This window comes from Sinocyclocheilus anshuiensis, unplaced genomic scaffold, assembly GCF_001515605.1.
Source record: "Sinocyclocheilus anshuiensis isolate Anshui unplaced genomic scaffold, SAMN03320099.WGS_v1.1 scaffold283, whole genome shotgun sequence".
Taxonomy (NCBI): Eukaryota; Metazoa; Chordata; class Actinopteri; order Cypriniformes; family Cyprinidae; genus Sinocyclocheilus; species Sinocyclocheilus anshuiensis.
Genome location: NW_015549605.1, coordinates 937,009 through 961,525, shown reverse-complemented (window position 1 = coordinate 961,525; position 24,517 = coordinate 937,009). Strand labels below are relative to the sequence as shown.

Sequence of the window (24,517 nt, the reverse complement as noted above, 5' to 3'; positions counted from 1 at the left end):
ACATGTAAGGCGGTGATTGGAAGACAGCGGCTGCGGATCGCTCTCTGATTGGTGCGGTGTTGTGCGTGGGGTGCTGTGATTGGCTCAAACCGGCTGAGCACAGCCCTGGAGCGCAGGAGTTTATAAAGCCGACTTCTCGATCTGTCTCCACGCACGGCAAGAGTTCGTCGAGGTGTAGAGTGCGCTGTAATTGCTCAAGGCGTTATTCTGCTATTGCGTCTCATTAATAAACCGTTTTTCTTTCAAAAACAATGAGGCGACTGTGGATTATCGGTCTCCTCTGTGCACTTTTGGCATTCGGTGAGTACGTTTTACCAAATGGCCATGAAATGCACCGCGTTATGCAGTTTGATGCCAATGAACTTGACAAAGCTTTTGAGTGTTTGCAGTAATGCTGCTATCTTTGTGTGCTTCCTCTTTCTGTTATATAAGCTTGAGTATTATATTTAAATTTTTTAAATAATGCTTCATGTGTAGATATACGTTAACGCTTCCTAAATGGACGAATGATTCAGAACAGGAAATAAAACATGGAGAGTGGATTTGACCCGCATGTGCTTCTGGAAGTTTCCTTAAGATTGAAATGGCCTTCATATAATTATATCCTTTATTAATATACAGTTATATCGCGCCTTAAAACGATCAATTGCATTGAAATTATGATGTAGTCTATTGTAATCGTACTGGTAATGTTTTTTTTTTTTAATGGAAAATAGTCATGAGAGAGTAATGCAAAATAAAATAATGCATAGTAATTGCACATTTAGAGAAGAATTTAACCAAGGATCTTGGACCATGTTGGATTGTCACATCAAGGCCTTTAAATGTAGCTGAGAGGTTCTGGATCAAAATAAAAAAGGTGCTTTTGCACACAAAACGAGCATTTGCACGTTTCAGATGTGGAGAGCCTTACCTGGGCAATTTTAATCAAATTTGCCTTCACATGCTGTGCATTTTCATGTACAACAAACAAACAGCCAGGCTGGGCACAACAGGGTCTTCGCTGAGCAAATATACTTAGGAATTAAGTTATAAAACACTTGTGATCCAAATAAAAGTTGTATTTTGGTGCTGTGTGTTATATTAAGTTACTGAGTAACCCCATAGATACTGTCTGGCTTTAAAGTGCTCTTTATCACCTCCACATTCACATCATTTGTGTTGTTTCTTAATCTTTAATGTTTTGCATAACTGCAGCATCTGTGAAAGCTGATGATGACGACGTTGACATTGACGGCACAGTAGAAGAGGACCTTGGAAAGAGCAGAGACGGATCCCGCACAGATGACGAGATTGTTCGGAGGTCTGTATGGACTTGAACTTGACTGATTTGAACTTCATTCATTTTAAAGCGATGTTCCTCGCACTTTGTGACCCTTCATTTAGACTCAAGATATCAAAGTGGGGTAAATAAAACCTCGAAACTAATCTTAGCTGCTATTTGTTAGCTTATTAAAATGCATTTGTTTATCTCTTAAGAGGTTACATTTAGATTCACTTTTAGCTCCTCACAAAAACCACAAATGATCCCCAATGGGGTTTGGACATCTGGTTGATGCATTTGTCTTGTTCCACACAACCCAAGGGTAAATAGTAATGAGTCCCTAGAGGAATGAACATGTCACAAGCATCCTTTGCGCTCTTCCTTGATTCCATCTTTTCTCCAACAGGGAGGAAGAAGCCATTCAGTTAGATGGTTTAAACGCCTCGCAAATAAAAGAAATCCGTGAAAAAGCAGAAAAGCATGCGTTCCAGGCGGAAGTGAACAGGATGATGAAACTGATCATCAATTCCTTGTATAAGAACAAGGAGGTGAGTAAAACATATTATAGGTCTTCATGCCGTTCATGTTTTTGCAAGTTGTACTCAAGATCGACACTTGCTAATTCTTCCTTTTTCATCCTAAAGATCTTCCTAAGAGAGCTGATCTCTAATGCTTCCGATGCCTTGGATAAGATCCGGCTGTTGTCCCTGACCAACGAAGATGCTCTTGCTGGAAATGAAGAGCTTACTATTAAAATCAAGGTGTGTTAAAAATGAGTCCTGAAACCCACCCTTACTGATCGACCCTGTTTACTGAAACTTTCCACAGGACACAGAAATATAACATGGCTTTTACATTTGCATTGCAAAAGAAATTCAAACATGTGAAGCAAATTGAGGAGCGTTCCCTTCCTTCATTTTCATATCTTAACTTTGATACTCGACACCTTGTTTAGCTATGCAAACACTTCAATTTTTAGTTATTAGTTTCTTTAGTAAATAGTTTTGAGGTTATGCAATATTTAGTCCTGCATCTTTTCTGTCCTCACCAGTCCGACAAAGAAAAGAACATGCTTCATATCACCGACACGGGTATTGGCATGACCAAAGAAGAACTGGTGAAGAACCTCGGTACCATCGCCAAATCCGGAACCAGCGAGTTCCTCAACAAGATGACTGATATGCAAGAGGAGGGTCAATCCACCTCTGAGCTGATTGGTCAGTTTGGTGTGGGCTTCTACTCTGCCTTCCTTGTGGCTGATAAGGTCATCGTCACCTCCAAGCACAACAACGACACCCAGCACATCTGGGAATCCGATTCCAATGAGTTTTCAGTCATCAACGACCCTCGTGGAGACACTCTGGGCAGAGGCACCACCATTACGTAAGCAGTTAAACTTAAAAATTCTCACACAAAATTTGTGCAGATTGTGACATTTTGTAAGTAAAGAAGTCTTGTTTCATCAGGCTGGTGATGAAAGAGGAGGCTTCAGACTACCTTGAGCTGGAAACCATTAAGAACCTGGTGAGGAAGTACTCTCAGTTCATCAACTTCCCCATCTACGTATGGAGCAGCAAGGTCAGTGTCTCCACCAAAGACTCCAGACTTTCTAGTTTGAAGTTTACCAATAGCTGGAGGACATCATGAACTTATCGATTTGTCATTTCCAGACCGAGACCGTAGAGGAGCCCATTGAGGAGGAGGAGGCTGAGAAGGAAGAGGCTGCTGAAGATGAAGCTGAGGTTGAGGAAGAGGATGAGGACAAGGACAAACCAAAGACTAAGAAGGTACTGTATTTAGCTGCATATATGCAAGGCAAATAAACATCAGTAGAAGTTATTTTATAGATTTTTCTCAATTATTTGAACGATTCCTCACTACTTTCAGGTGGAGAAGACCGTGTGGGACTGGGAGCTGATGAATGACATTAAACCCATCTGGCAGAGGCCTGCAAAGGAAGTGGAGGAGGACGAATACAAAGCCTTCTACAAGACCTTCTCCAGGGTGAGTCAACCTGTGCTTTACACACAAAAAATCAGCTCTTATGATCCTTTGTGGCTTCTTGGATCAGTTCAAGTGCAATCATTTTTCATTCTCAGGACTCTGATGAGCCCATATCTCACATTCACTTCACTGCTGAAGGAGAGGTCACTTTCAAGTCCATCCTCTTTATCCCTGCATCTGCACCCAGAGGCCTTTTCGATGAATATGGAACCAAGAAAAATGACTTCATCAAGGTAATTTTGATAATCATTAAGTGGGAAAAGAACGCATTCTCTTATGTTGTATTTGAGTTATTAATTGTACCCAATTTGGTTCTTTTAGCTATTTGTGCGTAGAGTCTTCATCACCGATGACTTCCATGACATGATGCCCAAGTACCTCAACTTCATCAAAGGCGTTGTAAGTCCTTCTGTCTGTCTATTTTTAAGTGTAGCCAGTAAGATATTTAGGATGCATTGACATTTGTGTGACTAAGAACATTTACAATCCTAATTCTGCACATACAGCATGTGGCATATTTAAATTTCTTAGTGTAATGCATGTTTGCATTGCATTTCCCTAAAAGTGATAGCCCTCCTGTGTATTGGCTCATTGGTAAAGAGCATTTCCATTCTTGAATAGATTGCATGCATGCACTTATTTAATACAGGGTACAACTGTAATTTTATTTGCCAAAATAGGTTTGTTACATTTTTGTTTTTTGCATAAAAATAGTGTTTGGAGTCAACTATTTCTAAAGTCATTATTTAATACTTTAACCCAGGGAATAATCGGTGTTATTATAATAAAATTGGATAGTTTTTTTAGTTTTGGCCAATAATTTTTGCTGCGTCACTATAATGAATGTTTGGTGACTCGATGTTTGTTCTCATTTCTCAGGTGGACTCTGATGATCTGCCTCTGAATGTGTCCAGAGAGACTCTGCAGCAACACAAACTGCTCAAGGTGAGCTCATCATGTTACAGATCAAAGTAACATTGATTTGATGGTTTATGTACAATTAAATGATGCAGTGAACTTACTGTACAAGCAATTAAATTACTTTCAACACTCGCATTGGTGCCTCCGCTCATCAGGTCATCCGTAAGAAGCTGGTGCGCAAGACCCTGGACATGATCAAGAAGATCGCTGAAGAGCAGTACAATGACAAGTTCTGGAAGGAGTTCGGCACCAACATTAAGCTGGGCGTGATTGAGGATCACTCCAACAGAACCCGCCTGGCCAAGCTGCTCCGCTTTCAGACCTCCCACCATGAAACCACACCGTCTAGTCTGGAGCAGTACGTGGAAAGGATGAAGGAGAAGCAAGACAAGATCTACTTCATGGCTGGAACCAGCAGGAAGGAGGTGCTTAAATGTTTTTACTCTGAACCGAACTGCTTACGAAGATACCCCATTTCTCTATTTCCATATTAACATGTAATCTTTCTGGTTTTAGGCTGAGTCTTCTCCATTCGTGGAGAGGCTTCTTAAGAAAGGATATGAGGTCATCTACCTGACTGAGCCAGTGGATGAGTACTGCATCCAGGCTCTGCCTGAGTTTGACGGCAAACGCTTCCAGAATGTGGCAAAGGAAGGCGTGAAATTCGACGAGAGCGGCAAGGCCAAGGAGCAGAGAGAAGCTTTGGAGAAAGAGTTCGAACCCCTTACCACCTGGATGAAAGAGAAGTCCCTGAAGGACAGCGTATGATTATTTTTTGTGGTTTATTCTGTTGTATTGCATATTATAAACTGACTGACTTATTAGAAGTGGCAGTTCAATTGAAACAAGTTCGTCCCTGTGTCATGTTTCAGATCGAGAAGGCCGTTTTGTCTCAGAGGCTGACCAATTCTCCCTGTGCTCTGGTTGCCAGTCAGTATGGATGGTCTGGCAACATGGAACGGATCATGAAAGCCCAGGCTTACCAGACAGGAAAAGACATTTCCACAAAGTATGTCCTCTAAGCAAGTCTTAAATATCTTTGTGCATTTGCAAATTCTAGTTGCAATCACCTTAACAACTGCATAGGAAAGACCTGGCAACATCTTTAGGGTATAGTCACATTAGTCAAATTTGTTTGTGAAATGTTGCTAGCAAAAAAAGTCCAATTGTCTATTGTCATACCGACTTGAACCCGCTGCAAAATCTGCATGTGGAAATTTTTCAATCTTACATGAAGTCCAAAGGTGTGGATTCCAATTGAAATGACTGGATTTTCCTAGCAAAATTTTGCGAACTCCGATAAATGTGGCCGCACCATCAATTCAAAATCGAACTTAACTCTGTTATTGATCTGAACTGAACCAACACTGAACACTTGAGCCAAATGATGGCACTACTGTCTTTTAAAGCTGCTTTACTGTACAAATGAATTGTCTCCGTAGTTGAGTTTCTATAATTGATTCTGCTAGTTTCCTGTTTATCACTGTTACGTTGCTTTAACACAATTGTAGAAATTGCTATAAAAATAACAGTCTTGACTTGGCACCTTTAGAATTGTGGTGACAGTGCAGCCCACCACTTCCTGCTATGTGAAAAGGGACAAAAAGGCTAATATTCTGCAAACTATGGTCATAAAAACCAAATTGAGCTTTTTGTCTCATTCTAGTTATTACGCAAGTCAAAAGAAGACATTAGAAATCAACCCCAAACATCCTCTCATCAAGGAGATGTTGAAGAGAGTTAAAGTAAGTCAAACATAGCTCTGATTAAGTTAATTTAAAATTTTGCTGTTAAAAGAGTTCAGATTTTCTGATATATTTTGTGTTGTAGGAAGATGCCGAGGATCAGACAGCTGCAGATTTAGCCGTGGTGCTCTTTGAAACTGCCACACTGCGATCCGGCTACCAACTCGCAGACACCAAAGCATACGGAGACAGAATAGAGCGTATGCTGCGGCTCAGCATGAACGTAGACCTCGACGAACAGGTACAAAGTCGAGCACCGCTAATAAGAAATAGTTGTTCAAATGAAGTGTGGCTCAATATCCTTTTGCTGTGTCCACAGGTAGAGGAAGAGCCAGAAGAGGAACCAGAAGAACAGACAGAAGAAGCAGAGGAGGTGGAGGAGGAGGTCCAGGCAGATGAAGAGGCAGAAGAAGAATCGGTGAGTGTGGAAACGTTCACTTACTCACCCTCATGTTGTTCCAAATCCATATTTAATTCATGAAATTCAGAATCTTAAGAGGTTTGAAACAACACGATGGGTGAACTGCTATTTTAACCGTTCCTTATGTCTTAATGTGTCTTAACACATGGATTTCTCTGTGTTTCAGGATAGCACAGGCAAAGACGAGTTGTAAAGTGTAAATCTGGGAGGGACGGGGTGTCTGACTGTGATGCAGAGTGAAGATGGCAATCTCAGCTGGTTATCTTTTCTCTGTGTGGGTGGGTTAAGGGAATAGGAGCTTTTTTTTTTTAAGGCGCTGCGATAGTGTTTGAAATTTTTTTTTTTTTTTTTTTTTACATTCCTCCATGATTGTAAATTTGTTAATATTTAACTGACCCAGTTGTGGAGTGCTGACTCCTGTCCACTGAACCATTAAATGTTTCCGGAAAAGGACCTTGTGTGTAATTGTGTGTCTTTTACCATGTGTATCCTTGCTTTACTCCATCTACAAACTCTCTGCAAAAAAAAAACAGGATTCCAGTTTGGGTGTTTTTAGTTGTTGTTTTTTTATTTATTTATTTATTTTAAAGCTGCAGTCCGTAACTGCAATTTTGTGTTCAAAATTTACATATTAAGCGATTACACCATGAATCCATTTTCCAAACCGTGTTTTTGGCTTGTGCTGAATCACTACAGAACACCTATAAAAAGTGTTTATATTCGGACTATTTAGACTGGTTCGGGTGGGTACTGCTGCGGAGTAAGTAGCCCAGTACCTGCGTGATTCGTCATAGACATAAACAGAGAGAAGTAGCTCCGGCTACAATGTTCTTCAGCAAGACACGCAGTTCTGTTTATTAACTGCTAGAGCGCCAAAAGTTACGGACTGCAGCTTTAATAGCCTCAGCACTTTGATTTGTATCAAGTCAAAGTGACAAAGTTTAATTTTGAATATTGTTCATGGTCGTACCAGGGTGAATTTTCCTGTGGGGTCTGGGATAAACCATTTCTCCCAGATGTCCAGATGGACGCAGGGGTAGTTCCAGGGCTTGAAATGGCCGTTCCAGTGCAGTAAGCGTGCATCTTTGAGAAAGGATCTGGGATAACGGCTATCAGGACTCCAGCCTTCATAGAACACAAGAAGAGAGCATTTAGTTTGTTGATTTGCTTTACTGCTAACTTAAATTCACAAGTCTTCACATTTACTTTTAATAGAGACATTGTGATGTTCAAGAGGAGAGCTGACCTTTGACTCCTAGAGTCTAAGGACTCATTCTTGTTAAAAACAAACCAAACATCTCCGGTTAATTAGGTAGAGGCTTAAGAAAAATGAAATTGATATTTAGGGAATATGCTTTTGATACATATTCAAATATATTTTTAAATATAACTTATTCCTGTGATGGCAATGCTGAATTTTCAGCATCGTTACTCCAGTCTTCAGTGTCACATGATTCTTCAGAAATCATGCTGATGTGCTGCTCAGGAAACATTTCTTTTTATAAATGTAGAAAACAGTTGTGCTGCTTAATGTTTTTGTGAAAAGTGCTATTTTTTTCAGGTTTCTATGAACAGGAAGTTTAAAAGAACAATATACTTAGTCTTTTGTAACGTTTTAAATGTCTTTACTGTCGTTTTTATCAATTTAATGCATTCTTGATGAATAAAAGTATTAATTTCCTTTTGAATGGTAGTGTATGTTATAATAAATACACTTTAATAACTATAATAACTCGTAAATACGTGTGTATACTCTTCAATTACAGCTGCTTTTTAAGTATGGATATTTTCAACATAAATATGGCATAATACATATATTTTGAGACCAAGTACTTCCAATTAGAAAGACTGAAGAACTCTAAGTAATTATTCGGTGAGATTTAGAAAAAAATGGTACAATCAGTTACCCAGGTGTCTGACGTGCCACATTGGATCAATGGTTGTGTATTTATCACGAAAGACGATCAGCATTGGGGGGGTGGCCACACCGCCTGCCATGGCACTGCTGTACAGATTCTCCCTACATTGACATGGAAAAATAAATCTATTAAATCTGAACTAATTTGATCTCATAAAAACTCAATATGAACCAATATACTGTATCACCTGACATTCTTAGCCATCCATTTCTCCAGCTGTTTAGTTATTTTTTGCCTTTTCCATTCACCAATGTCTGCTACAAAAACACCTGGATTAAAGGAGCAGTCGCTGGGGTTGATGCCCAGCTCTCTGACTTCCTCTTTGCGGTAGTCCAGAAAGCCCATATAAGTTGTCTGTGGGATGAAATGAAAATCAACCCATATAACAGTAACAAAAGTGATAAACCATATTTAAAATACTAATACATTCATCCATAAATACCCACCTGCATCCCCACACTGCGCACCATCTCATGTGTGGGGGGCAGATCACAGTCTGAGGCGAACGCAGCAGCGTGTCCCGCTTTCAGCTTTATGTTATACAGTTCCTGCATATCTCCTGTCAGTCAAATGTAACAAAAATCATTAATTAGCACAGTGAATAGAGCAGTGAAGAGGTTTCATTTCATGCACTTGACATGAGATCATGCTCGTATGATTAACTTGATGATGAAAGCTTTTGTATCAGTGCAACACGAGTACAAGTGTAAGGTTAGTATCAATTTCAGATGCTTACACACATAATAATGGACTTCACCTTGCACTATGACATCATCATCCAGGTAAACGATCCGCTCGTGATTTTCAATGCCAAGAAGTGGCAAGTAGAACCTCACAAAGTTAAGCTGCAACACAAAAGAAACCAGGATTAAGAAACAATTAGTGTAGAAGCCTTCAACATTTAAAACAAGAGTCTAAGAAGAGGGTGTTCACATACTGTACATTTGGTCACTTTTTAGAAATAATGAAGAGTTTAGAGAAGCACAGCGTAACCCAGCAGAACTCACAGGGTGCAGAAGCTCTGGTCTGGATGAATCCGGATTGACTTTCCCCTTCAATACCATCGGATTAAACTCCAGGATCTTGTATTTGATTTTTCTCAGCTTGGTCTTCTCTATGTATTCCCTGTTTGAGTCCAGAAACAAAATGAGGCATATGGGAGGATATTTATTGACTGAGCATGTTTCTCATTTCTCTTTCAGACATGTAAAGGGTGGATTGATAGGTCTGATTCACATATTATGTACATTTGTTAACTAAAGCTAAATGATTAAAAAACAGTTTTGTTAATTGAAATATAGCTGGAACAAAACAAATATAAATATTAGATGAAAAACCTGAAATTTTGACAGTTTGAAAATTATGAAATGTTGCCTTGGCAACTGGAAATTAATAAAAAATAACTTAACTAAAACTTAAAAATAAATGAAACCTAAATAATATTACTACTAATAAAAAATGAATAAATTACAAAAATACACACATTTACTAAAAATTAAACAAATTAAATAAAAATAAAAGCCAACAAAACTAGGTTTCACAAGATGTGCATTATGTTAATTGGCACTAATAATATTTTATTGATATTTATTTGTATTAATATTTAATAAAACATTTAAAATGTAATTAAACTTCATATTATTACATTATACTATATATAATATATAAATTTACTATACATAAAATGCTCACTATATAGTTTATTTTGTAATGTAACTAGAAAAATGTAGCGAGCATTTTATATAACTGCAGTGCTACTTGACTGCAAAAGGAAGAAAGTTAAATGCAAATAAAATTCAACTAACCATAATAAATGCAAATAAATCTATTTATCTACTTTCAAAAGGGAAGAGAAAATGATTCCCATGGCTTTTGTTGTTGTTGTCAAAGGTTAAACGTCCAATTAAACACTACAGTATTTTGACACATAACGGTTTATGGCAATACTACTTTCAGTGTTCGATTTCAAGAATATTTTTAGTGACTACTTAATGTGTTGGGTGCAACCAAGTGCCATTGGCAGGTGTTACATTTGCCTTACCTTATCTTCTTGATGGCATCTCGCAGGGTAACTATGTAGAAGAAAATGCTCGCACGGCTGTTGCTGTAGACGCTGTTGATGGTTGCGATGGCAGCACCAATACGCTCCTCTGAAGCACAGATGACCACAGGGATGTCAGTGTCTGTCGCGTTCTCGTCCTCCACACCTGTTTTGGCCCCATCTTTCTTGAGTACTGCATAAACTGCAATAAGATCAATATAATAAACTGAGTACACGCATAGCCTATACTTGCATATCAGCACTCTGCATGTGTACCTGAATAATTGGGCAGTGTCTGTAGTCTGGTCTTTTTGTAAAGAAGAGCAAAAGCCACCAGGATGAGCAGAATGAGGAGCCCACGGTTGACTGGCAGAGAGAGAGAGAGAGAGAGAGAGAGAGAGAGAGAGAGAGAGAGACTAATCACTAGACTATACAAAATTCTGCACTGTGTGTTGCATATAGTATATGAAATAAAAGGATGACCGCTAGAGGTCACTGTATGACTATGTATGAGGGATGAGATAAAAATACTATTTCAGTCTTTCTACTTCAAAGTTTCAGGTTCAAATCAATGTGTTACTTGATGTTTCTTTGTAATTATTTGTGAAATTTACTAGCAATTTCTGAACGAAAATTGTTTTATCACCCTTTTTTCAGCTGTATTGTTATTGTTTAAAAAACTAAAGACAAAACTATTAAAAATCATTTTTGGTAATTGAAATAAAGCTGAAATTGATTAAAATATACAGATTAGATGAAAAGTTAAAATTTAGGGGAAAAAAACTAAACTGAAATATTAGAAATCCTGCCTTATTTTTTTAAAGCCTGAAAATAAAACAAAGCTTATTGGAGTACATTTTACACGTGAACACTATTTCAGTCTTTCTACTTGTGTGATACTTGCCGTTTCTTTGTAATTAAGTGTAAAATTAACTAGCAATTTTTGATTTTTTTTGTAGTGTAATTTATTTAAATCTATATGGAAATATTTTAAAAGAACAAAATGACAACAAGAACTAAAAACTTAAACTAAAATTAAAATAAACACTGAAAATATAACAATAAAAGCTAATTTAAAATATGAATAAATACTATTATAGTATTTATTCATATTTTAAATTAGCTTTTATTCTTAGGCTATATTTTCAGTGTTTATTTTAATTTTATAATATTATATACACTGAAAAAAATGTTTAATTCATCCAATTAAAAAAATTTAGGGTAATGATTCACATCTATATTTTTTAACTTGAGCCAATTAAAAATAAATAACTTGTTCTAAGGCCTTGCCCATTGCCTTAAATTTTTTTAATTGGATGAATGAAACATTTTTTTCAGTGTAAATAATACTAATAGTATATATATATATAATACTCAAATAATACAGCAAATCAGACACAAAAATCTGAAATAACTTTCTTTGGTCGTGGTTAGTGCTTGTCCAGGCTGAGGTCGGCTGAAGTTGATAAAGTAAACATCTGTGTATTTTGTTGTTTCCATACCTTGACTAATGTAAAACATGCCTTTATACCTCTTCTCAAGGCCTTAGTAAAACAGAATAGGAAATAAAAAAAATAAAAAATAAAAAAAAAACTTTAGTTAAGGCTTAAGGCTTCAGTAAATGTGTTCTGATAAGAAGCCCGCTGCTATACATCACTTTTATGGGTTTAATCTGTCTGGTTACCTAATTTACTTTGGGACGTACCCCTCCTCCACCACAAACACACACAGGACACATTCCTGTTTTGCAGGACAGCAGAGCAAAACGATGCACTAAAACATCCCGTGTGCTCTGAGATCACTGATCTCAGTTATCCATGAGATTTCACAAGAGAATGATCTAAAATCATCTACGTAAGTCTTTTCATTTTGTATCAGGAGTCTGACTCAGAGTGACTCATACACTGGACATGATTGGATGTTTTTCCATGTATTATGAAAGAGTGATGCAATAAACAAATGCATGGGGGGATTCATGGAAACACAATCTGCAAAACTTGGATTTGTTACTTACTTTTCCTCAACAAAGCCATGTTTCTCCATCAGCATCTGTAACAGGAGAAAGAAAAAGATGGCTCACAGGGATATTAAACTAAATATTTAGTTAGATTTTGCTTTTCTAAACCTAGAAAATGAAAATAAGTACTTTCAAATATTATAGGACTTTAATTGTGAAACATCTAATAGATCAAAACAACTAATTTAAAGAATGAAATAAAATAATGTGAGCAAGTTTTAAGAACTGAACTTGTTGGTTTGGTGTTGATGAAGAGCACTTTACTTATTTACTAATGAGCTTTTTAATGGTTCATTTCAAACCAGTCTTTTGGTCGCATCTAAGACACATTTCTAAAGGGATTTTGGGTCTCTCGAGACTTTTGCACACATGTGGGACTGTTTATCGGGAGTCTCCTGGCCTCTCCTTCCTGATGGCATTCTTCACTAAGCTCTAAACTCAGAGTTATCAGTTTTATTTCAAAACTCACTTTCTGTCCTCTCTTCATATCATATCTTCTTAGACCTCTCAGAATGGAGTAAACGTATTAGTTTAGCTGAAAGGAACCAGAAATCAAGTCAAACCAAACAGAGACTTGCAGAAAAAGTTCAAATCTGGCATTATGGTTTGAAAACTAAGCTCTGATTCTTTTAATTTATTTAGGGTATTCTAAACTATGCCTATTTAAAAAGCTCTCGCATGTCACTTACACAGTTTCTTGTCCTATTTCTTAAAAAAAAGGCTATAATAGAAGGAATACCAATTATTCTAATTGCTAACAATTTGTGTGGCTTTTGGTTTTTAAAAGCAGAAGACTTAAACAATGATAAATGAATTAAAATTTACAAGACCATCAACTAAATTTTAGATGTGACTGTATCCTTCAGACAGATAATGTTAACTTACTACTATTAAAGGCAACATTTTATATTTTCATTAATCACATTAACACACTATTACATCAATAACAGATTTGTATTTAATGTGCGCTATACTGATATATACTATATTTTGTGAGAGGACGTCCATATTAGTGGACTAGGCCTATTACAATACTTGTAATGACTTTCATTAGTTATCCTTTATATAATGTCTTCCTTTCTTTTGTTAACATTATCCAAAATAACACTAACCTTGTAGAAACAAGAGATGGCGGAGTTTCTTCATTTCTTGAGATAAACTAAACAATGTCGCAATAGGTTTTCAAAGTCTTAACAACTGACACACAACAAAGATAACCAAATATCACTGATAGTTACCATAAAAAAGAGGTGAGTCTGTATGTAAAACTTAGCGGTGCGCAAATCGTAAAATAAGAGGGAAAAAACGCTTGTCACTGATTTACATTGAATTGTTTATATTGGCCACTCACCAGAGTTTCCAGTTGAATTCCCCGCAGAAGTCGCGCGGTAACGTTCATTTAATCTGTACGGAGCGGGCGAGTAGGCGTGGCCAAGATGGAGAGCACAGCCGTCCAGTGCTACGTTTCTCTTATTAATCCTCACGAGACCCAGCAATGCACTTTTTTGTCCAGATGTCTTCTTAAAATCTCTGAAATCCACGCACGCCACTGTGTCAAGTCTTACTGTGTTTTACAGGGGACGTCCCGAACTTTTCTCATATACCAGAAGTGGGTGTGGCCAATAGGTTAATATATGACAATACAATACCGTTTAATTATTTTACTATATATATTATTATATATTTTGATAATTATCTAACATTATTATTAGTCATTATATGTACACACACACACTTTACAATATTATAAAAGACCAATATTTTCTATTCCTACATGATAAATCATAATGTGTAATACTTAGTGTATCTAATTAATTATTCATTTATTCAATTTACAAAAAAAAAACAAAAATCTAATTGTCATTAGATATTTTACACATTTTATAAATATAGTGTGTATTTTATACACAACCTATTTTATAAATATAAATAATGTACCATTAATGTATATTACAAAATGTTTTAAAAAGGAAAAAAAAAACAGTGAGACTGCACCAGATCTGCCCAAGATTTACTTAGTCTGTGCAACATATACATATAGATATATACATATGATTACAAATTCTCAAACAATGACATACAAGTCACTTTGAAAACGTAAATTATGATCATGCTTGTTCAAAGTATTAAACGTCAAAAAACCATTGGGAAAAAAATTAGATTAGACAATGAATATACAATATACAGTACAAAACTTAAGTTAGTCTAATTACACACTTTGTCTTTATGTAAAACTATATGTAAGAATGGTTAGCATTTTTTCCACACGTCACTCATGTTACAACTGTGGACATAAACACAATCTTATACATCAGTGTTCCTCAACCATTGTGTCGTTCACAACAGCTGTAATACTGTAGTTATCGAGGGCTTGAAAAGGCTCTTCTAAAGCTGCCAGAAAAACCAGGAAAAAGACGCACTGCTTATTCTCCACCTATAAACACTGACGTCAATGTTTAGTGTCTTCCAAATAGGGCAAGTCACAATGTAGGAGAACATGAAGCTAAAATTAAGCAACAGGGGGAAAAAACAGTTTGGCAACAGGGAAAAAAAAAGTTTAGAAGTATTAAAATAGCTATGGAACATACTTAAAAATAAGTTTAACTAAAATAAAACAAACAAACAAAAAAAATCCAGTGCAGATTTGAGTAATCCACAATTGTGAACATGGCAAAATCACTCCAAAAGACACAAAGGCAAAAGGGCACTTAAAAGTGGTGTTTAAAGTAAAGATAGCAGCATGGCGACATTGATGGGCAGCTCTATTCTTTCATTGGTATAGGTCATGGATCTGACCCGTTCAGGTGGAGAGAGCAGGAAGGCTGCAGGTCCCACACGCTGCTCCACACAGGTCAAACACAGAACGCCGCCCGCGTCCACACTCTCCATCTGAAACACATACAGCTTTTGTTAATTGTATAATAAATAAAAAGAAAACAAATAGATAGAATACAAAAAGATTATAAAATGATGACATTCATCACATAATCGCAGCTTTTCACTTCACAAGCCACTAACTGATGGACTGGAGTCATTTGCATTAATTGTGGATTATATAGAGGTTTTCATCAGCTTTTTGGACTCTCATTCTAACGGCACCAATTCACTGCAGAGGATGCATTTGTAACTAAGTGATTTAATCCTAAATTTCTACATGTCTGTTCTGATGAAGAAAAGGTATCTTTATGTTGGATGGTCTGAGGGTGAGTACATTTCAGCAAATTTTCATTTTGGGGTGAACTATCCCATTAAAAGACAGGTGGAAAAAGACACTAACATATCTGATGGGGAGTTTGCTCATGCTGAGGACGGCGTCTGCAGTGATGTGGTTCTCACAGCCTTCAATGGAGCAGACAAGAGATGGGTCTTTACTCGGCAGAGTGCTGGTCAGCCCTGACCTTAGGAAGTACTCCTATGGAAGACGAAGAGGCAGGAATAATAAGAATGCTTCAAATTCACGATTTCTGGATATTCTTTGGATTATAAAGATCAGAACGAAGCTGAAATGCAATAACTCACCCCAGTGAACGTGAGGATGTTGCTGATGGTCTTGGTGATGTACAGCGCTCTTTTGGCTCGAGTGATCGCCACATATAACAGGTTCCACTCGTCATCTGGGATGTTTGCTGCAGCCAGAGAGAAAAGATTAGCCATATGCATATCTGGATTTTCATATACTGATTCTGATTGGTCAGCTGCAACATTATGCAAATATCACTAGGGCAGTAGCGTTTTTAATATGATACTAACATTTAAGTACTAATATGCATCTTTAAGGTACTAATATGCACCCTTTAAGAATAAATAAGGTACAAAAATGTACCTTTTGAAAGAGTACCTCCCCAGTGACCGCTTTTGTACCTTTTTTCATGATCTCTAGCATACTACTCATATACATTAAGGTCTATCTCAGAATCACAGATCATCACAAACATACACTCTTTATGGACACTTTGATCTACCAGATGTGCAGACGGTCACTTGGCTAAAGCCCAGACAGACTTTGAGGCTCAGATACAGAGATTATAATAATAGTAAGTGCTGGGCTTTATTTCATTATGTGCAACACATTTATTATTACATTATACACACACACACACACACACACACACACACACACACAGAGAGTATTAAAAAAACATACATTCCTAAAGAAATGCCACAAACCTGCATTGAAACCCACTCTCTGCAGGTTGTGTCGAGCACATGGTACTTTCATGAAGTCATCTGTCACAACCACTGTGTCAAACTCCAGGCCTTTTGCCTTATGCACCGTACCAAGGATAAAATCTGTCACAATCAGAGATATAAAAGTATTCAGATTGTATATAGGGGTTGCAAGCCATCATGGAGTATTTCTCAAAAACAGTGCTTTAGTGCTTTTTAGGCTTTAGTCTCACTCACCTGCGCACACTGGGCTTTTCTGGGCACGATCATAGATGCGTTTAACCAGCTCTGGAATGCGTTTGTTGTATTTTTCCACCACGGCTAGCTTGGCCTCCAGCTCGCGGTCTTCCGAGGCCATGGCGTATCCCTTCAGACCTCTGAATCCACCCATCTTATCTTTGCAGAAACTTCGGATGAAGTAATCCTTGATCAGAAGGCTCTCTAAAGTAGAGAAACAAATCCAAACAAAGCAAACTTTAGAAAAGCATAATTTAACAACCATCAGTTTCAAAGACCCAACAAGGTATTAATAATCTGAATAAGCTTTACAGATAGGAAACATACTGCAAAGACTACATAAACCATTTTGAGCAATCCAATTAGGATATTTTGTTACACAGTGAGTCTAAGATTATAAAACCTTCAAGCAGAAGTGAATTACCATTCTTGCGTTTGTCCTCTGGTTGCATCAGGACCCAGAGATCCATAATTTTGTCCAGTCCAAAGTTTTCAACACCCTAAAATCAGAGGTTGCCATTTTTTTTTTTTAAAGAAACACTAACCATGTTTTGCACATCACTTAACTTTCTCTGACTGAAAAACTGCACAAAATCAGAGATGTTTAGAATATATTTGTGGTTTAAAAGACACATTAAGATAATTCATTACCAGGTTGGACAAATGTTTCATGTACTCACTCCCACAATGTAGATCTTGCAGGTGGGGTTGACGTCTGTGAGTCGGACAGCCTCGCTGAAAACTGTGACATTACAGCGACTCAGAATGGCCACGCTCCCTTCTGGCAGCCTCTGTCCCAACTTCAGATGTTGCAGTGTTTGTGTGTCCTCCCCTCGAACACTCCCTGAAAACAGACACATAGTTTTTTTTTTATTGCCAGGTTCATACTTCAATTAAAAAGAAAAAAACTGAGGAGAAAAAAGACAAAAAAACAACAAAAAAACAACAGGGTTAGCGTTTCTTTAAGCATTTTTATTAAACCGTATTAAAACAATTTCACATTACTACTACCACTATTATTAATAATATTTGCAAAAATATAATAATAATCATAATTGCCTAAATATAAATTCTTAAACTTACCATCCTGATTCCCACCAACCAATATCTGCTTCACTCTTTTACAGCTGTCCAATATTGCAGCACCAATGTATGCGATTTCAGATCCAAACCTGAAGCTCTGTGAAAAATATGAGTGGTCATATCAGAACATATTTACCCACAAACACGTTTATCACAGTGGTATAATTATGTGTGGCCCACTTCCTCTACAAATATTATCTGTAATTTAATTTTCCTGTGTTTTTGTTTGTACCTGTGTGAGATAGTAGATGTGTGTGTGAGGAACCGCATGCAAAGCATTGACTGCTCCTCTGAAAGTGTAAATCTGTTGATGAGGATCTCCAACCAGGATTTTCCCACAGTTCTGAGAGAGCATAATGCCCATGATGACTGGAAAAATCAAAGACCACAAACAGAACACATTACAGTCAACAACACATTACAGAATCTGAAACCACAAAATTCAGCTCTTTAATACAGCATAATAAAATAAAAACAATATAAAACAAAATTTAATGCTACCTTAAATGACCTAAATCTGGATGAAATTACCAAACCAAGATTTATTTTAACCTGGTGTGCAGTCTTGAGCTTCGTCAATAAATATGGCATCATATCGGTCCAGCTGTGGTCTACTCAGCTGCCAGAGTTTGAGGTATCCTGTTAACAACAATCAAAGGAAAAACAACATGAACCATAGATACAACATCTAAGAAAAATATGAAAGCAGATTTAGGGTTTATTGCTAAATTAGTTGGAGTTAATCCATTTAAATATCTGATAAATCCAAATTTTGCTGATTACCATCATGGGTCATGTTGTACACTCTCTCTTTTATGGACTTTAGCTCTACCATTTGGTCCCATAACTTCTGTGCGGCACCAGAAAATGCCTGGAGAGAAAGATTTATTAATGTGTTTTTTTTTTTTTAAGAAATTTTTTTTTACAAAATAACGCTGACAAAAAAGTGCAAAGACCCAAACTAATTGATTGTAATATTTGTTTACAATTTAGTAACCCTTAAACCAACATTTCCAAAAGCACAAGCTGCATTCACCGATGTAAACTGATATGTGACCCTGCACCACAAAACCAGTCTTAAGTCGCTGGGGTATATTTGTAGCAATAGCCAAAAATACATTGTATGGGTCAAAATTGACCCTTATGACTGGTTTTGTGGTCCAGGGTCACATATACCTGCACGTCTTCACTTTACCATTTTTTGGTTATCGTCTGGGTATTCTGGCAATCCGTGTGTGTTCTTGTACTTATGTGGAACATGTTCCGGACAAACGCACTGGTCTACGGACGCCCAGAAATTGTGGAGTGTTTGCGTCACCACTTTAGCATTGACGAATCCTCCGAGTCCTTTAGGCAAGACCCACGCCACATCAAACACCTGCAAATTATTGGACAGTTTCCTCATGTTTTTATACCTGCATAGCAGGAAAGAGACACAAATAATTCAGGTTATAGCTCATTGAAAATATTATTCATTCTTCAAAATATGTGATTGTTTGGTGAATGTTTCTCTGCCAATGATCCCATAAATACAGTATAAACTGACCTCACTCCCACAGCTCTGAACGCCATTGAATGGATGGTACTGCATTCGACGTTGTATGGAAATGAACGCTGAGCTTGCATCGCCACAGATTTGTTGAAGGCCAGGTAGAGGAAGCGCATATTTGCCCTTTGCTGAGCATACTTCACGAGTGTGGTCGTCTTTCCAGTGCCTGCAACAAATAAGAATAGCATTACATGCTACTCAAAACACTTTCAGCTGCAAAACAATTAAAAAGATTTTTCCTCACCAGCAAAAGCCATTATTTTAACAACGTGGTTATTCTTGATGTCATGGTTGAGTATCTGCTGCTGCTCATGAGTGATCAGCTGTCTGAGAATGAAGATGAAAATGCTCATTACAATTGCATCATACATTACAAATTATTTCACAAATATATCATATTATTTGTAATTAATATATACACTTTTGTTCATAAGTTTGGGGTACTTTTGAAATGTTTTCAAGCTCACCAAGGCTGCATTTATTTGATAAAAAATATAATAAAAACAGTTCTTTTGTGAAATATTATTACAATTTAAAATAACCACTTTCTATTTTAATATGCAGGTTACTCCTGTGATAGCAATGCTGAATTTTCAGCAGTTCATAAAGTTCAACAGAAATATAAATATTTTGTAACATTACACATTTTTAATGTCACTTTGGATCAGTTTAATGCATCCTTGCTGAATAACAGTATTAATTTATTTCAAAAAAAATAAATAAATAAAATCGTACTGACCCAGAACTTTTGCACTGTAGATAATACACAAATACAATATCCAAATTTGATTCCCACCTGTTGTCTTGCAAGCCCGCAGGAGGAGGAGCGTTCTCCATTAAGTGCAGCACATAGAATATATTGTAATGCCACCTATATGAAGGTATAAAAAGTGAAGAATCATTTAAATCAATTTGCAAAATACAGAAAACATTCTATACGAAGTATTTGCATTTGTTTGGCTAGTCACATGACCAGAAAATCATGTTGTTTAACTCACACCTGATCGTTGTGCAGATGTCGTGGCCATTTATAGAAAAATGACTTTAAACTGGTCTCTCACCTGTTGCTTACGTTAATATCGTTCTTTCTCATTGCGAGGAGCAAAGTCGCCAAAGCCCACAGGTACTCAGAGATTCCTCCTGCTGTCAGCAGACACCCAGACTTCCGCAAGAGAGCTACCAGGTCCAAGACATCTTTCACTCCGTCAGCCAAAATCAACATCAGGGCCATGGCAGACCAAGGGTTTGGACCCTGTAATACATGTCGATAATCGGTTAAATATCAAAACATTAAAATAAAGTGGAACTGGACGCACATTATAATGCAGATTTACAAGATGTGCACATTGCTGCAACATAAACAAGGGCACTAAACTAGTAGTTGCAGAAATTGTGAACCGTGAGATTTCATTACCTCATTATCCACCATGTCTGGGATTCTGTCTTTGATACAGGCTTCAGCCTGAGCATAAAGCTGATGTCCTTTCACACACGCCAACACGTCCTTCACATTCACCCGTTTGCTGTGTTTGAACTGAGATATGTAACTGAAAAAACATGCACAAAAAATGCAGTGAGATTTTCACCACACAATATATGTGACCCTGGGCCACAAAACCAGTCATAAGGGTCAACTTTTCGAAATTGAGATTTATACATCATCTGAAAGCTGAATAAACAATATGGTTTGTTAGGATAGGACAATATTTGGCAGAGATACAACTATTTGAAAATCTGGAAACTGAAGTTGTAAAAAAAAAATCCAAATATTTTCTTTCTTAATTCTTTTTTTACGAAAATTGCCTTAAAAGTTGTCCAAATAAAGTCCTTAGCAATGCATATTACTAATCAGAAATTAGGTTTTGATATTTTTCAGTAGGAAATTCACAAAATATCTTCTTGGAACATTATCTTTACTTAAAGAACCGGAAGTTGCTCCCGACTTTATTTCAGTGTAGTGACGTATTTCCATCTGAAACGGAACACTGAATAGAGGGCATGGTTTTATGTTTGCACTCCTCCTCTCTGTCTCTCACTCATAGCAATCTAACGGTTGGAGGGGTGTGTTTAAGGATATTCTGCCCAAGCCGTCAAACTGACGTCATCAGAAAAGGAATGCCATTCCAGAGCGGAAGTAAATGTTCAGATTTTGATTAAAGATTATGAAGACAAACAATTTTTTTCAGCGGATTAACTTGCACGGATTAATTGTTTACATCAAGACTAGCAATGTGCGCTAGTAAAGTAAATAAAGTCCATTTTGATTTCATGCGCACTTTAATATCCTAATGATTTTTGGCATAAAAGAAAAATCTATAATTTTGACCCATACAATGTATTGTTGGCTATTGCTACAAATATATCTGTGCTACTTATGACTGGTTTTGTGATCCAGGGTTACATATACATTTTATATTCTAAAGTTTGATTTTATTTTTTTTGTATATACCTAATTATACATTTGCATCCAACCTGTATTATTGTATTATTTTTTAAAATCTTTTTATTTTTCCATAATTTTCTATATTTATTCATCTATACCTATTATATTTCTCTGTATAGCATATATTGGCTTCATTAGTACTTTGCCAATATTTTAAACGTTATCAGTCTTGCCAGTGATGTGCTTTGTTGACTTTAAACTGACCAATCAGCAGATCATTAAGCTACAGTCGACCCCCCGATGTACAATTGTCACCTAACAGGTTTGAGCTCTATCAGCAGCTCTGATGTAGACTTCAAAATGAGCCATAGGTGTGAAAGTGGGGGTTGGGAAGCACTTTCTGTTGTGCTTCAAAGGCGCAAATAATAAGTCCCATGGTTGCTTTACTAAATGAATACATTTTGTATTCTTACCTCAACATATTGAGAAGACACAGGTCATCCTTTTTGTTAATTTGATTATCATCAAGGATAGACTTCACCTCCTTCAGCGCATCATTTTGCCGCTTACGGTATCTGCAGTACAACTTCTTCCAAGGCAGAAACTAGGGAAGAAACCATGAGATGTCACAAAATACTGCCACCAACACAACTAAAACACTTTTGAATGAATGCATACACAGTTTACATGAAATTCAAAGTTATTAACTGTAATGTTAAAAAAGGCATCAAAAACACACCTGGGGGTCCATGACGACGGCCCTCCAGTGATGGCACACCAGGCTGATGTTTCGATAGAGGTCATCCGCTGGGAGGTGTGCGAACACTTCCATCAGGACCTCCTCAGGCAGATCCTGGACATGGCCCTTGGGCTCCTCCTGACCTCCCTGCACTCCTAGCAGCCCGTAGTGGGCATCAGGGAGGGCTTCGACCAGGTCCTCCTCATCCTCTTCTTTTCTCACAGTAACTTCCAACAACTCTTCTTCTTTTTTGACAGATGTAGTTCCTACATCAAAGTCTTCATCTAACATGTCCTCAGTGATTCCTTCCATATAGTCCTCAATCTTCTCCTCTTCTACATGTTCTTCTTGTGGGATAAGATGTCCGATTGGTTCCTGTTCTTCCTCCTCGTCTTTTACCGGAGTCTTGGTTCCTTTTTGGGGGCTGGTGCTGATGACTCCAGTGATGGAGAAGAAACTGGTGATGCCTTTCTGTTGTCCCACACCACCTGAAGCTTAACAGCAAAATTAACAGGTGTTAAAGTGCAAAGTGAGCACTGTTTTGTGCAGAAAGATGCAAAACGCACTGACAAATAAAACAACACCTTGTCTGCTTCTTTTGGTGGGGGTCCTGGGCTGAAGTCCTCGGTTTGGATCCGTGTTGCTGAGGTTAACATTAAAAGGCTGTGTGAGAGACTCCTTCCCTGTGTTGCTTTGCACCAGATCATCACATTCTGAGGGCCCCAAGTGCCTGCGTTTGGCCCTTCCTATATAAAAGACACATTAGACAGCGAATAAGCCATTTAAATCTCATAAAACGCACAAGGTCCGAGTTAAATGTGAGCTTTGACTGCAGCACGGACTGGCGTTTGTATCCATTTAAATACATATTCTATCTACGTTACTCACAACCAACATGACGTGCAAAGAGAAAAACTGCAAAACAAAGAATGTCATTGTAAATATTACCTTTCATGGACGATTCCATGATTTACAAACGACGAGACGTTTCACCCCCACCGATGTCACAGATTTAACTTCAGTCCACCCAAACAAACACAACAACTTCACAAGTGTTCCATTTCCGCGCTGCGTCACTACAAATTAAAAGTTCGGATGTTACTTCAAAATAAAAGTTCTAACAAGTTCTGCGATTACTAACGTTACACACACAGCTCTCTAGGATCCTCGATTCTGATTGGACGGACGCAGCATTCAGTTTAAATATTGTTGGTTATTCAAAAGTTAATTCTTGTCCTCGGATTTGATTGACTGAGTATAGTTTCCACAGTAGGTGGCAAAAACCGACAAGCTTCTGTCTTGTGAGTGAATGAATCTATTACACAACTGATTCGTTTTGTTCAAAAACATTTATTCATTCAAGAGCATACTGACCGCTTCGCTTCAGGCAACCGATTCGCCTACATATTCTCCTAAATATTATGTTTCTTGTATCAGGTAATTGTCTCTTTATCTTGATCCTCAGAATTGTTACAGACTGAACCAAAACATAAAACGTCTGGAAGCTCAAGAGTCTTCAATCTCAACGGTGGAATAACGGTAAGAGATATAAAACCCCGCATGAGACACAACTTAAACAAAGGAAGGCATGCAGATGAAAAAATAAAAAAAATAAATGTTGTATTACTGCTACAGTGCTCATCTTTTATTTAACAATATTTATTTGTCTGTTATTGATACCCCTCAAAACCACCTGTCTGTTCTTTGTAGTGAACCAATAGATGGCAGCAGAGAATGTGTAGCAGAGATGGCAGAGTTTGATGTGGGCTAGAATGAGCTGTGACATTGAAATAATTTCGGTATGACGTTTTTCTATAAGTAAAAAAATGATAAATGATGTGAATTAACTGCAGAGACTGCAGTCAAGGCAGACGTTAACAGCAAAAGGAAAAGCCTAATTTGATAGCGAACTGATAACTGGTGTAAGTGAATAATGTACCGAATGCCTCTGCAACACATGGGTAACTGGGAACGCTTTAGTTACTTTATCGTTTGTTTAACCGTAAGTTATTAACTATAATTTACCT

At 37.3% G+C, this 24,517-nt stretch overlaps 3 protein-coding genes across 6 annotated transcripts; 1 reads left to right on the top strand and 2 right to left on the bottom strand.

The window, feature by feature from the left end:
* The first annotated feature begins 141 nt into the window (after window positions 1–141).
* LOC107658810 (endoplasmin) lies at window positions 142–6,808 on the top strand. The gene is made up of 18 exons (XM_016447462.1): window positions 142–300; window positions 1,198–1,303; window positions 1,671–1,812; window positions 1,909–2,025; window positions 2,316–2,647; window positions 2,731–2,842; window positions 2,935–3,051; window positions 3,152–3,268; window positions 3,364–3,501; window positions 3,590–3,667; window positions 4,148–4,213; window positions 4,345–4,614; window positions 4,706–4,951; window positions 5,062–5,198; window positions 5,856–5,934; window positions 6,020–6,175; window positions 6,254–6,352; window positions 6,522–6,808. The coding sequence occupies exons 1-18, from the start codon at window positions 252–254 to the stop codon at window positions 6,546–6,548; spliced, it is 2,388 nt and encodes a 795-aa protein (XP_016302948.1). The 5' UTR covers window positions 142–251; the 3' UTR covers window positions 6,549–6,808.
* LOC107658811 (glycosyltransferase 8 domain-containing protein 2) lies at window positions 6,701–13,885 on the bottom strand. Of its 3 annotated transcripts, none has more exons than XM_016447463.1 (11): window positions 13,684–13,885; window positions 12,330–12,364; window positions 10,592–10,681; window positions 10,316–10,517; window positions 9,282–9,399; window positions 9,032–9,119; window positions 8,721–8,833; window positions 8,462–8,628; window positions 8,263–8,375; window positions 7,326–7,480; window positions 6,701–6,871 (listed from the first exon to the last, which is right to left on the bottom strand). In XM_016447463.1, the coding sequence occupies exons 2-11, from the start codon at window positions 12,346–12,348 to the stop codon at window positions 6,788–6,790; spliced, it is 1,149 nt and encodes a 382-aa protein (XP_016302949.1). In that variant the 5' UTR covers window positions 12,349–12,364; window positions 13,684–13,885; the 3' UTR covers window positions 6,701–6,787. The 3 variants fall into 3 exon arrangements, with proteins under 3 accessions (XP_016302949.1, XP_016302950.1, XP_016302951.1); XM_016447464.1 differs by having other exon boundaries at window positions 10,316–10,508; XM_016447465.1 differs by lacking the exon at window positions 6,701–6,871 and having other exon boundaries at window positions 7,197–7,480.
* A 579-nt stretch (window positions 13,886–14,464) lies between these two features.
* On the bottom strand, window positions 14,465–23,558 carry LOC107658809 (F-box DNA helicase 1-like). Of its 2 annotated transcripts, none has more exons than XM_016447461.1 (21): window positions 23,439–23,558; window positions 23,075–23,236; window positions 22,491–22,978; window positions 22,225–22,355; window positions 20,783–20,915; window positions 20,430–20,620; window positions 20,165–20,239; window positions 19,613–19,695; window positions 19,366–19,534; window positions 19,015–19,234; window positions 18,603–18,690; window positions 18,372–18,458; window positions 18,052–18,188; window positions 17,820–17,916; window positions 17,417–17,580; window positions 17,161–17,236; window positions 16,737–16,940; window positions 16,500–16,622; window positions 15,852–15,958; window positions 15,610–15,744; window positions 14,465–15,221 (listed from the first exon to the last, which is right to left on the bottom strand). In XM_016447461.1, the coding sequence occupies exons 1-21, from the start codon at window positions 23,455–23,457 to the stop codon at window positions 15,054–15,056; spliced, it is 3,057 nt and encodes a 1,018-aa protein (XP_016302947.1). In that variant the 5' UTR covers window positions 23,458–23,558; the 3' UTR covers window positions 14,465–15,053. The 2 variants fall into 2 exon arrangements, with proteins under 2 accessions (XP_016302947.1, XP_016302946.1); XM_016447460.1 differs by having other exon boundaries at window positions 14,466–15,221; window positions 22,491–22,984.
* Between the last annotated feature and the right edge of the window lie 959 nt (window positions 23,559–24,517).